At 31.8% G+C, this 15,256-nt stretch overlaps 1 protein-coding gene across 2 annotated transcripts in view; it reads left to right on the top strand.

The window, feature by feature from the left end:
- LOC113518046 (lachesin-like) overlaps positions 1-15,256 on the top strand; it is a 252,845-nt gene that overhangs the window by 60,687 nt on the left and 176,902 nt on the right. Inside the window, exon 1 of one of the 2 annotated variants that reach the window (XM_026902800.3) lies at positions 5,625-5,702. The exons of the other annotated variant lie outside the window; for it this stretch is intronic. Within the exon in view, the coding sequence (XP_026758601.2) occupies position 5,702 (1 nt within the window). The 5' untranslated portion in view covers positions 5,625-5,701. Of the gene's footprint in view, positions 1-5,624; positions 5,703-15,256 lie in introns of those variants that run through there. 2 annotated transcript variants of the gene reach the window in all.

Genomic DNA, 15,256 nt, shown 5'->3' on the forward strand with positions numbered 1-15,256 from the left:
GAACTGGTGAACATTAACTTATTAAATATTTCCAGTAGATTAAAAAAAATATACGTAGTGCAAATTAACTATTATAAACTTTTCGACATAGAATATTTATAATATATATAAACTCTGATGATGTTCGAACCCTACAGTTGATTTATTCATAACTTTGAGGCGAGGTTAATTAACAATCACATTTTAAAGGCTTAAAATTTATATGAATATGTTAACGCAGGATCTCATGCATTCGAAACTTTGCCATATAAAACTGCCTTGTAAGCCTTTGGGAAACTGTATCGAGTAATGTTACTCTATTATAAGTAGTGTCTCATATCAGGCCGAGTGTTCATTCTCGATGTTCCAATAAAGTTTTGTCAAGGGATCTTTGCCGTCACATAATAAAGTATTACAAAAGCCAAAGACCGTCATTGTTGCTGGTACTTCAATCCCGGGCGCAGCAAGAGCATTCTGATATGCGAGTCTACTCGACGACCAGCTTTTAAAACAGAAATGAAAAATAAATAAATATTTATAACTATTGTAAATATTGACGACTATACTGGTGTTGCGATTTTTATACCTACCACATTATCTTCCATTGGTCGCGGGTTCGATCCCCGTACAATACGAGTATACATATTTATATCTGTGAGTATGACTTTGTATTGGTCTAAGCATTTTCTATGTATAAAATGTATATATTTACAAAAAAGTATGTAAGTAAATTTTGTTGTCTAATAGCCGTAATACAAGCTCTGCTTAGTTTGGTGTTCTTTTTGAGTGAGTTTTGGCTTTCTTTCTATTATTATCATTATATCACAGTATCATCTAATTCCAAATTAAGCATACTATTATGGTACTAGATAAACTATTATGGATAATATAGTCTATGGTACTCCTCTTTCAGCTCCAAAACCTTCTCGTCAGTCCTCAAAGTTCGTGCATTATATGTTGCCAGATCTAGTCACTTTTACTGGTATCTCTGCCGGATATTCTTAGCACTCCCTACTCCACTATAACCATAGCGAGGAATAGCGGAATCGCCAGAGACTGAGGGCCATTTCTTTTTAATATTTACCATTCGGAGGTTTTGCTAGTATTTGCCGTGACAAGACTCCTACGCACAACCACTCTTTGGAATCGACTTCCAGCAGCAGTATTTCCGAACCGATACGACAACATAACCTTCAAGAAAAGAGCATATTTCTTTTTAAAAGGCCGGTAGCACACCTGAAATGCCGTTGGTGTCGTGGGTGATCCTGAGCGGCGGTAGTTACTTACCATCAGGTGAGCCGCATGCTCGTTTGCCCCTTGTGTTGTAAAACAAGAGTGCTTAGAACAAAAAAAAAAAAATAGAACACGTACGAAATTAGGATTAAAGTATAGACTCTATAAAGTTTAGAAAATTGATATTGACATGATGATTAAAATATATAATGTAGATGTAAAATGTAGAAATGTTTTTGATTACAAAGATGTAGCTTTGTTTACATTTTTGATCTCGCTTAACATAAATGTAAAATCTAATTATTTTTTACTGCAGGATTTTATACAACTGTAGTTGCATCTCGTTTACGATTCTCTCCACTAACTCTGTTAAAGCATTACTCCATTAACAGATATTGATTTAAATTCTATATTGACTGGACATATTTGGATTTATTGAGTTTTCTTAGTTGACGGTTCACCCGGTTATGGAAAGTGGCAACCGTTGCCTATAGACATAAACAGTACCATGGACATAACAGAGTACTGTTTCGCCCATGACTCTTGAGGACAACGGTGTAATGCCTATACACTATAAATTCATTGTCATATCTATCTCATATTTACTTCAATTAACAAAATAGGGGTATATAAACTTTAATTCAATTAAATATCTTAATAATATTTCATATCATTAAACTTTTAGATATTAGAATTAGATATGGATTGTATTAAAAGACGATCAGCAAGTAAGACTCAGGAAGTAAATAGCTACATTAGTACAATTTTGATATACAATATTCTTATTTTGATAATTAGGAATTTCTTATAATATAATAGATTACTTATTTATATAGTAGTATGTCATAATTTTATATACAACGAAGTGTTATTTTATATCTAAATACTTAAAAGACAAAGGCTTTGAATTAATGTAATATATAAGTACCCAAAAATAAAGTTTAAGTTAATATAAATCATAATATGACTGTGTTCAGTAGATATATTGCCAAAGAGTTTCTTATATTGTGATGTTTTTTGTACATTACAATTGGAAGCCACTAATTTCGCACAAGAACTTATGTTTATATACAGCAATATACAAATGGTTATATTAGTAAAAAATATTAAATTAAAATTAGAGGCTAAAATTAATCTACTTGACTATTTTACTAATTTGAAAGGCAAGTAGAAATATCATTGCAAACACTCCTCGAAGGGGACAGATAAGGTTTTATGAGCTCGCCACGTCGTTTATGTGCGGGCGAACAGCGAATGTGCACTGCAAAGGTTGTACAGAAAACCAATTACACCCCCTTTTGTTTAGTATTTTAAACTATTTTACTGTAATGCGTAATTTTATTAGAATTTTATTAATTAAAAATTTTATCAAGTTTGGTTGTGTTCAGAAGGCAGATTAGATGCTTTTTTTTTTATTAAAATTAAGCAAGTTACTAAATACAAGATTAAGTATATCGTTTACGGGGATTGGTACGAGTATAGTGCGTTAATATTCATTAGGATGTCAAAAATTACATTGGATATCTCAAGCTTATAAATATAAACATCAGGATAGGTACCCCAAAAGTAATGTTTTTTGTTGCCTAATATTGCAGCTCTTCATCACCATCATCATCATCACTCCCATTGGTTATTAGTTCTTCGAGCTATGTTATTAGCCCAGCTATTTAGCTTCAGCTTGTTTATCCTTCGGGTTATGTCGGTTACTTTGGTTCTTTTGCGGATATCCTCGTTTCGGATTCTGTCATGCAAGAAATCTCTCCATAACTCGCCGAGTAATTCAAACCCTCCAACCTCCCCAATGGTAGGCGTTCACAGGCTACAGTAATCGCTTGCTATGAGGTGGGCCGTATGCTTGTTTGCCACCTCAGAAGTGTAAATAGAAATCTTAAAGATCCGAAAAGAGTCGTGTTAATATCTAAATAGCTATAAATATAAGACACTCAATAGATAGAAACTTTTCCACTATAAAATTCGCGATATGTTTGTATGATTAAATTATTTACATGATAATACTTTTTTAAATTTTAGGGAGCACGAAACTGTTTCAGTTTTATGAATTTTGAGGTTTATAAATGGATCTGTTAGAGTAATGTAGTGAAACTAGTTTTCCGCTACTAGACTTGTAATGTATATTAGGATTTAGTTTTATAACGAAATATGTATAACGTGCTATATACAAAATATGTTTTTTTTATTCCCCGTATAGTCCCGGCATAGAATAGACCACTAACACTAGCGATTAAAGGAACTTAATCGTAGAGGGATAAACAGCTGTGTCTCTCTTAAATCATCTCTAAAAGCCCAATTTTGGTTGCTAATCTGCCTGCCAAGCGTGGCAACTACTGGTAAAACTCCCTTTATGGAAAAGGCTTATGTTCAGCAGTGAACAGTTAACGGCTGATGATGATGATGATAAACACAATGTACGTACAATGTATAAAAAGGAAATATATAAATCCATACTACTTACCCAGAAAACTTATACAAACTATTATTCAGAAATTGATGGTAAATCGAAGGATACCAATACTAACCAATTATAAAGGAGTTTAACTTCTGTAGGAGAGCTGAAAATCTAGGAAATAATATTACTAATCAATGTTAATTATACCACGACTGAATACAAGGTAAAGTAAATATCTACTACAGCTATTTTGTGGTAGTTTTTATATACCACAATAGGGACATACGCTACATTTGTCTGTAAGCGCTACACGTTGCAAATTATCATGCTCATTGTTCATGACGCGAGGTTGTCGGCTAAATTCGTGCTGTACACTGCGTTCACGTTGCATATGTCATTATGAGAGACGGCAACGCTAATTGAAAGCTGAAATTAGTTTTTCTCACTTGCCACATAATAATTTTATTATATTATAAACTATGTTATCTATTATTATATTCTGTGCTAAGTAATTTCTTGAAACTGCTACATGGAGCAGTGAATTTTTTAAACGTATCTATAATAGAAATTTAGAAATTGAGAAGAAGAAATAAACAGTCTACTCTAATGTTATAAATGTGAAAGTTTGTACATGTTCAGATAGTATTTAGATTTTAGAATTTTATTAACAAATCATATTCGAACAGTTCAACGAATTTCAATGAAATCTGGTAAACGGATAAATTATATACCAGGTCATTTGACATAGAATATGATTGACGTAGGATAGTGTAATAATATTATGTAGACGTTTGAATACTTGCATGTTTGAATATTTTTGCTATTACTTTTTTTCAGCAACGTAAATTTATTTTTGACGAAAGACTATTAATGTACCTACTTCTATACTAATTTTATTGCAATTGAAGATAAACTAAAAATTTATGAAAATATTTCAATTATTATTACGCACTTAAACATTTTTTTTTTTTTTTTTATAAAACTTAGAATGGCAAACAAGCTGACGGCCCACCTGATGGAAAGTGGTAACCGTCGCCTATAGACATGAGCAGTACCATGGACATAACAGAGTATGCTGTTTCGCCCATGATACCCCCATGCGTTGCCATTCCTGAGGACTCAGGTGTTATTCCTCTGTACCCAGTAAATTCACGCCATATCCCACCCTTCAAACCGAAACACAGTTATGCAAACACAACTGCTTCACGGTTGAAACACGAATGGGACAGAGGTACCCAAGCAATCGACTTTTGTACAAAGTCTCCCTCTGGTTTAACGGATTTCAATATTTGGCGTGTAAATGGACCATAACTTGGATAATAAAATACGACTTAAAAAATTTAACCTTTTTAAGTGAGATCGCGACCTACTGAATCACCAGGTCACGGAGTCACGACCATCATTTCGTTATCTAAGTAAGTAAGTAGGTTAACATATAAGTTGATAATAATAATACTGCACATTAATAATGTATACAATATATACGTATTAGTAACTAAACAAATAATTACTTTGAAAAGAAGGAGATTCTAAATTCGGTGGTATTATTTTATGTTTATTAACTTTTAACTACGTCAGTTGTAAACCGATTTTTTTAAATATTTTTGTATCTGAAAGGATATAAGAAGGTATATATAAAGAAATTCTATCAAAATTGATTTTAAATAAAAGTAGCTTAGTTATTATATCAAAATAACTAGTTTTACCACAATTTAAGTTTGCTTTTTTTTGTGTAACTTAATCTTTATGTATTTTTGAGTGCAATAAAAAATAATATAACTATTGAATAATTTCTAACGTGATACATACTATATTTTAATTATTTATGTCGACTTTACTCACTGATACTCGAACATCAGCTATATATCGATCTGGGAATCAAACTCATCACCCAGCCACGCGACAACACGACTGCATAATACTATACAATTGTGTACCATCACCACCGCGGATCACACACGCACAGCGATAAACAGCGCAGTGTTCGCTCGTGCATTTTGCTCGTGATACAGTCCTAAACCGCGTTCATGAAAAAGGACTCCTGCTAAGTGCAAACCTAGTGTGGAATCCCCGAATTTCAAAAGTGAGTAAAGCTGAGTAAGATATAAGTACTTACAATACAAAATTATAATTAACTTATTGCCGTATCGTCCTGACATAGAAATTTTTTTAAAGGGTGATAATGGAATAATAACTTTGCCTGCGCTATCAATATACGCTGGCGAGGTACCAGTGAGGGATGATAGGTGATGATGAATGCAGGTCAGATAGCCCATCGTAATGAATTCTAATATAATTAATCACAACAGTTCCCAGAGAGAACCACGTGGAAGTCGACCTGATAGGGTATATTGCTAGCAATAGGTCAGTTAGAACCCATTACTAACAATTTCTTTCCTCCCACGGAGATAGAATAGGTCGTAAAAGGCAACTAAGAAAACTTAGTGGTCGAGGGATGAGCAACGGCGTCCCTCTTCAAACATCACCAAAGCCTATCTGTAATTGACAAAGCGCTTGCTAAGTATAGCCACTACTAGCTAAACTCCCCTTTATGGGGGAGGCCTATGTTCAGCAGTGGACGGTTAACGGCTGATTTGATGATAATGATTATTATAATTAATGCTGACAAATAGGGTCTAGGTTCCACAACATAATTAACATTCATTAATAGCTAACTATTTTCAGTTCTTTAATATATAATATATATATATATATATATATATATATATATATATATATATATATATATATATATATATATATATATATATATATATATATATATATATATATATATATATATATATATATATATATATATATAATAAATACAGAACTTTGATCGAAATGGAAGAATGGAAGAGGAAAAAATACTCGGTAATACTACTTCAATTAATGGAGCAAGGGCACATTCGTATGATAACATATCTTAGTATATCCATCAGTTAATAATGTACTTTTCTCTCGCCCAGTATGCTTCATTATAATCATAAAAATTATTAGTGTGTAGTTAACGAGTAATAGATACGAATTGTAGAGCGCACGCTCGTTTGATTTCATTTTATCGTTGCTTCGCACATGTCCAATGCGTGTGTCATCACATGGTCTTTCTTGCCTCGTATTTGGAACTCCCACACGCGAACAAGATTTGACGGTGATAAAAAAATATAGAAGAATGGAACGCTTGTTATTTATTTTCTAACAGAAAATATAAGAAACTTCAAAAACGCTCTTTCATTTTTACAAGAATAAGAACATATTAATAATCCCTCTCCTATTCTTTAATTTTCAAATCACAAAATTTGTAATAAATGTGCTAAAACATTTTAATAAGCCATTGTAAGTTAAGTAAATATCTATTTACTGTTCAAATTTCATCAATCACACATATGAATATAGGAACAAAAAAGTATTATTTTATACATAATAATAAAGAAATTTTAAAGCCTAAGTAAATCTTTAATACTTACAATTATTTAAAAGGATTTTTTAAATAATTTAGTCATCGCCGCAATGCGTATACATTACTAAATTATTTTTCATTGTTACTCTGCTGCAACTGTGTTGTTACAGTGTTGAGATTTTTAATTATTTACATAATTAACTGAACTAATTATGTAAGTGCAATGCAAATACGATGTGTTTACGAAACAGCGGTATCCTCAGTCGAGATGGAGAGGCACCGGCGGCTATAATAATATTTTATAACTTTGTTGGAGGTGTATTAACATGTAGATATAATTAAAGCAAGCTCACTTCGTTTGCAAAGATTGGAAATCTCATAACACGGACATGAGCGTCTCACGAGTTATTAGATTCTTAATGTAATCTATTAGATTTTTAATATAAAGTTTAAAAGTTATTAAAAAACTAACTATGAAAAAAACAATATGCAATCAGTACATGTATACGAGTAGATGAAGGATGGCGAATATGGCCAGGATAGTCTGCATAGATTAAGGGTAGTATCTGCAGCCTAATAGATATGACATGCAATGGTAGTAATAATTAAAATGAAATACCATTATAAAGAAAATGCGGATATGTGAGCAGTATCGTGAATTTTTTTAGATTTGCTTTACGTATGCTTTTATTTCGGTGGGTAAACTTTGCGTTTGCACAGCAAGTTTACTTACCAAGTTTACATTAAGTTAACATTAAAGATAGTACCTATGGTCTTGCATATATCTTTGTTTTGTCGAACAAGCCTTTATTTTGTTGATCAAACTAATTAAATTATCTGTAAAAATTAAGAATGTGTCACTTATATATATATAATGTGGCATAAATAAGAAGGAATCTTTTTGATTTGTTCGCTTACTCAGTAACGTCGTTATTATTATTTCATATTGTATACTTTTTTTTTTATACAACTTAGAATGGCAAACAATCTAACGGCCCACCTGATGGAAAGTGGTAACCGTCGCCTATAGACATGAGCAGTATCATGGACATAACAGAGTATACTGTTTCGTCCATGATACCCCCCATGCGTTGCCATTCCTGAGGATCCAGATGTTATTCCTCTGTACCCTGTAAATTCACGCCATATCCCACCCTTCAAACCAAAACCACAGCCATACAAACACAACTACTTCAAAACAATATATTGTAACAATATCAAAATAAGCAACTTATTAAATAACATTAAGTTTAATTTTTAAATTTTGAACATACTTCAACTTCTAAGGTCATACGCTCTATAGCCTTCTTTTTCTATGTTATTAGATAGTCAGTCATAATAATCTATTCGACATTAAAATCCTATTTAATTCATGATTCTCAACATAAACAACTAGCTATGATTTAAATAAATTCGCTTGTTATCGCGAACATCTCCGTGTTGGGGCGCGTCGGGCGTCGCGAACGTGTCACTTCAATGCCAGTAATGGAATTCTCATGCTCGCCTGCTGACGGTTTGCGGCAGTGTAGCTTAGGGGCCATAGTTCATTATTGTTGTTTTTTTAATTATACTAGCTGTTTCCGCAACTCTGTCCACATAACTTAGATAAGTAGCCTATATCCTTCTTCACGCCCCCTGTGTGCCAAATTTCAAATCGATTCATAAAGCCGTTAAGGCGTAAGAGGTTATTATAATATTTGCAATACGAACAGTACATTACCGTGATTTATAGGATTGAAGATCTCTTTCATTTGTTCTTTTGATCACCTGTTGATAGATGTTGGTTTTATAATGAACGTACTATACTGTAAATTTTGTCATCAAAAATTATCATTCAATGATTTTTTCATGTTACGGGTATCCTTACATTCCATCTGATAAGGATTTCGCATGATGTCGACCGGTTCAGTCTTGCTTCTGCCCCTGCCGGACTCGGACCGCCACGGCATGTTACATCGTGGAAGCCCGTTATCAAGAACTTTACTCTTATATTTTTTTCCTTTCATGTGTTAGGGAAATTTGTGTGATGGTTTCCCCATTTGCCTTCCACAATAGATAAACGGGTATCCTTAGGTATCTTGTGATCTCTTATACGTTTATCTAATTAGGCTGGTTTATGTGAATTAATATATATAGAGTATTAATTAATATTAAAAGAGAATAGAGGATATTCATAAACAGTTTATTATTCATTCATTCGTATAATACACAATAATACTTTGCCTTATAAGTATTTTAAGTAAAAAATGTGAAAAAAAAATACATGTAACGGTTTGTAATTTATGATTACTTTGTATCTTATATTGATAGTTCTTCTTTACTTTTATAGATTACAATAACAATATTATTTATTTAAATATTAAGAAAAAATATTTCTCAAACAGATATTTCTACACACCAAAGCCGCGAGACTATTAGTAATACATACTTTAAATTTGCACCGGTAACGTCCCCGAGCGCTTTAAGAAGAAAGTTTTTACAAGTTTTTATGAGACCTAAATGTAGCCCATTTTAAAATGTATTTAATAATTATAATATTTATCATTTATGAAATGGTGAGACAAAAAAAGGAAGAGCGCCATTTTTATAAATAATAAATTTCTGGATGATGAAGCATGCACCTACACGCAACGCCAACGTAGTGCTTAATGTTGCTTTAATATTAATGGTTCTCTAACTCGACTAAAAATTACAAATCTTTTAACTTTAGTTAACACAAGAAAAAAAAACTGTCAATGTATGGATTAACCAAAGGCAATTTTTTATACTAGTCCATAAACATATCATGATCACGTGGACGAAGTCGCGAGTACAAGCTAGTACAATATAGATAGATAAATAAATAGTTATATAGATAGACGGATACTCTTTATTGTTTCCACCAAAAGATTAGAATAGGAAACTTATAATAGATACTAACAATTACAAGAAATAATCACAGTGAGAAAACAATAGGCGATCTCATCGCTAAAAGCGTTCTCTTTCAGGCAACCTTTGGATGGAGAGGAGTAATTTTAAACATAATGCTTAGCTTAATATTGAAAGGTCATACGAACATTATAACTATAGGCGACTAAAAGTCCTACTTTCCACTAATATTATAAATGTGGAAGTTTGTACATATAGTATAACACATAAAATACTTTATATAATACTAGCTATATCCTGCAGATCTACTCGCATATATCAATACATAAAGTATTCTTATGTACTATGTTAGAATATAACTCACACGTCTACCAAATTTCATACCAGTTTTTATTTAAAAAAGTAGCAAACATTCATTCATCGTTACTATCGTATTTATAACATTAATATAATAGTATAATACAATATGGTGTTTAGGAAAATACGAAAAGGTTAAGTACTTCCATTACTACGACTGCAAGTGATTAATTAATATAATATAAATTCAACAGCTTTCATCACAATTATATTGTATGGAATGCAAATACATACATTATATGGGTCATCAGTCATAAGGGAAGTCAGTTACTGTACTAAGCCAACACAAAGTTAACACTGAATCAGATGAGATTGTATCTAAATGGCCAAATCATGATAAGTGATACACTATACACTTGGGACCAATGTGCACCGCACACGGTACATACGGCGTACACCAGTTTAATTACAAGAAAAGACAACAAGAAATTTAAAACGTAACAACTTTTCGCTCTAAATGTTTGAGTCTGATTGGATTTGTTTCGTTCTCCATTCAGGAGCCGAGCACCAATGGCTGATAGCGGATACTCGTATTCAGTGAAACACTACGGTTAACCATTGACTACGAACGTTCCACAATATGCAGCTCTTTTTATTTCTTCCTTTTATTTGTTTCTCGGTTAAACACTCATTTATTGAGTGCGAGCTAAAACTTGTATATTTTCTGTGAAATTTTTTATCTAATATCAAGATGAAAATGAAATATTTGTAAATTAAAATCAATTGTTAATATGATATGTTAGTATAAAAAAGACGACGAAAAATACTTGCTATTGAAAAAAACATTAGGGCTTTATTACTGCTGTAAAATACCGGCACAAGCGAATAAGTTCAGACAAGATGTAGAAAGGTAAGGAATTACGGAATATTCTTGTTGAAGTCTGCCTGGAGCTGACCACAAGTGTACGGGTTGTCGATCGTCCTAGGTTCACTTTTAGCCACCAACTTGAATGAATACCTCACCGAAGCACATTAATTATGATGATTTTATTCGGAACGCGCGAAACGGCCGCCATCGATGATTTTTGTTTTTTCTCGGATGTTGCCATTTTGGGCAGCTCTGATTCATCATGTTCGCTGACAGGTCGAATGGAAAGGGAGGGCGCGGGATATTTGAATGTACTTGTTTTAATTTTCTTACAATTATTGTACTATGTATTGGAATAAAAGAATTCAAAAACATTTTATTGCTATTCATATCTACAAATACATCTCTTATATGGAATCAATATGAGCACAAACTATTTGAGAATAATATTCAAACAAACAAATACCTTTTGTCCTAGCTATCATTATTGATTTGTATTCTTACAAATATAGCTATACAGCAACCTGATTATATGAGTTTTTGAATAAAGAAATATCAATGCAGTTAGTTCATACATTTTGACAACTAAGTTGATACACCGATTTAACTACCTTTCATTGATTACAGATTTGTTTCTCTTACAATATAAATTTTTATATTCAGAAGTATATCTATTTATATTATTCTAGACTTCTATTAACTATTCCTTGTATATATTTTTTGAAAAGAAATCTAACAGTCGTTTAATACGTAATTTCGTAATTTTGTAGCTACAGTGTTACAGTTTAATGCTTGACTACCACATCAAATTTATCGGTTTCTGTAAATTAATTAATACCATTTTATCCTATTATTTGCACTATAACACATTACGTTAATTGGGTTAATAAATTAAAGGCGAAGTTAGGTTTATTATTGTAATGCACAACAATAAGTTCCTTAGAGAACATTCGACTAATGATGTTATATAATATACTACTACTACTAATCAAATTAATTAAAAAGGGATGAAAATTACAACGTGAAAGCAGACATTAATCTTCTAAACAAATCATTGTTTCTCTGATCAGAGTCCAACCACAAAAATCCTATCGAAGCATTTCAATTAAATCTTGAAAGGTTTCAGCTGGGGGAATGCTCATCGCTTAGACAAAGGACTTACAAAGCCGTTTCAGGTAATTAATCCTCTTGGAATTCTTTTAGAAGTTGCCAGTCAGGGAAAATAATCACAATCTACCGGGTACCCTGACAAAAGATCAAACAGTCTTCCTTTTGTCAAGGTTTTATTTTACTAGCATCATAGTGTTACGCTAATATATTTAATGCATGTTCTTGTCTATTTCAATGTCAAACAATAACTTGAAACAAATACATGGAAACCATACATCGATATTTATTTTTATATAGGTACAAGTCAATCTTCGAAATTTTAAATCGTTATTTTTAGTTGAGGATAAAATACCAAATTAAAAACTAATTTTATTGTATGTCTAAATGTAGTTAAAATAAATAAAAATTGTATAGCCAAGTTGTATACTTTTATTGTAGTAAGAACAATAATTAATATATTTATTAAAATAACCACTAAACTGAAAGAAACATAAGACTCCGCTTCGGGTAGTGTAAATGTACATTCAAAAGTCACTATTCTCCAGTACAACATAAAATTCGAGTACAAGGTGGACTTTAAGCTAAAAGCATTCTGCCATATATGCAAAAAAAAAAAAAATACAGCGGATTTGTACGCGGAAACAATTATTTTTCGTTCCCTCGGGAATGTCCAAAAATTTCTACACAATGTGTGGAAAACTTTCTAGAATTTGTTCTTTTTACTATGTACCTATTAACAATTTCAAATTTAAATCTAATACTGCCAAATTTTTCTTTTTTATTCTTCTTACATTATATTTGAATATAAGTCAATACAGTTTTATATTTTGCTAACGACATCCAGATTTTGAACAAAAAAGCTTTTGGAGTATTCATTCTTCTTTTATAATAACTAAATAAATAATTATTTAATGCTAACTTATAGTACGCACAGATTTCAAAAGTAGGAAATCCAGTGAAATGGACCACTTCTAGATACTGTATCATAATAAATCATACACCAGATTATAAATTAGATTTTCAAGAACACAGAGAAAACATATCGAAGCAACAACTTTTATTTAATCAGTAAAAATCTCACTCAGATTGTTTCGATATTTACTTATGAATGACTTTATAGGATTCTATACCCTTTAATTATTATATTTACAGTAATTAGGTTTATCAAGAAGATATAAGGTCAAACTTTATAAAAGCATATTATATATGCGGTTAGCCGACTGTGTTTGGTTGTTGATCCGTGCATCAAAACTTTTGTAGCTCAAGTTCCATCTCTATGAAACTTTAGAAGAAAGTTGAATGCTGAGTAAAATTATCTTAATTGAGGTGTCGTTGAAGAGTTCTTATAAAATTTTATCCCAAATGGTACTTCTTTAAACGATAAACTATCTAAAAGTATCAAAAACTTTTAATTAGTCTCATGACTTAAGTAATAAAGTCGATAGTAATTAACAACAATAGTGCTATGTATGTATTTATAGTATTAATAATAGAAAGTACTCTCTCAACATTCTCAACTCTCTGGACTTATGTCCACGGTACTGTTCATATCTATAGGTAGGCCGTCAGTTTGGTTGCCATTCTAAATTTATTAAAAAGTAGTTATTATTAGAATCCAAATAACATATTTAATCAACTAAGATTAGGAAACCAGCATTGGACCATTATAAATTATTTCTCAGTCCACAATTGGGTCAACATCTTAAACACTAACACTTCATAATATCAACTGTTATTTCCGCCTCAGCACTCTGTAGCTATCTTTTAAACCAGAAAATGGACGGTACAGAGAAGTTATAAAAAGAAATACGACATCCCGCATCTCTGTTTATTACTGTACATTAGTTATACTGCTTCCGTAGTGTCGTCTCGGCATGAAATGGGAACTAATGAGATTTTGATGTTTTTTTGACTGTGCTTTTATTTTCCTTGGTAACGTAAAGATGCTCCTTGGAACCTTAGTGTATAACCACACTAGGTACCATATTATTTTAACGGTCGGCAGAGGTAATATCTTATTGTACTAGTTACACTCGACGCCTTACTGTACTGACCGTGTTTGAATGAAACGAAACTATCTACAAAGTCATTACAAGTTATACTTCGAATCTTTTAACTGTTGATAGTCGAGTCGAGGAAGTTTACGAAAATAAAACTTTCTCCTCTTTATACAAAACGCGATATGCTAGAAACTTTACTATCTCTATTTTTGCAACAAATATCGCAGAGAGAGCGTTGCTGTTATTATTCTTTGGATGCTTGGCTTTATCGGTGTTTTTTATGTGTTTTTTAACAATGATAAATAATATGCAGGAGGTGATATCAGTGTATAAATAAATGAAAATATAAATGATTCACAATTCTATAGGTAGATATTAGTATCAGTTTTGACTGAATAGGTGTCCATAAGTAGCCTTCACTGATATCATATCTAAACTATTTATACATCATACGTATGTTTATCTTATCAGGAAAAAGTCAGTTTAGCAACGTATTTGCAGTATAATACAATTGAACGGTAGAACTATATGAATACATTAATCTACCTAGTTGGTTGGGGGAAAGGGAATGTTAATAATAAGGTCGAAAAGCCCCATTATCAGCAGTATACCCCATCAGTTCACCCTTCGTGCGGCTTCTCTTAAAAACTATCGTAATTCATTCTTATAAAATTCACTATATAGGCTAACTGATCTGCTTTCGTCCTCATCTCATCATCACTTACTGGTACCCCGCCAGCGTGTATTGACAACACAAGCGGGGTTACCGTTACACATTTTCACCCATTAAAAAAAGCCCAGTAGATTTGTACTTACACTAGCCGCAACTTTAATATACATACACCGTATTTGCATGTATAACAAAATAATATTGTATTTTACATAGTTCATTTTAAATTTTTGCATTGTTTATAGATATTTTAAATACACTATCAGTACAATTTAACGCGATGAAAATTTTATGCAGGTAAATAGTACCCACATATCTTCTTTATTGCCAACGTTGATTGCACCACGATATTGTATTTAAATAATAATGTATACTGTTTTATAGAATTATTTATCTAAATCTTCAAATTTGAATGTAATAA

Source organism: Galleria mellonella, unplaced genomic scaffold (genome assembly GCF_026898425.1).
Source record: "Galleria mellonella isolate WM207_F2 unplaced genomic scaffold, CSIRO_AGI_GalMel_v1 utg132, whole genome shotgun sequence".
NCBI classification, from domain to species: Eukaryota; Metazoa; Arthropoda; class Insecta; order Lepidoptera; family Pyralidae; genus Galleria; species Galleria mellonella.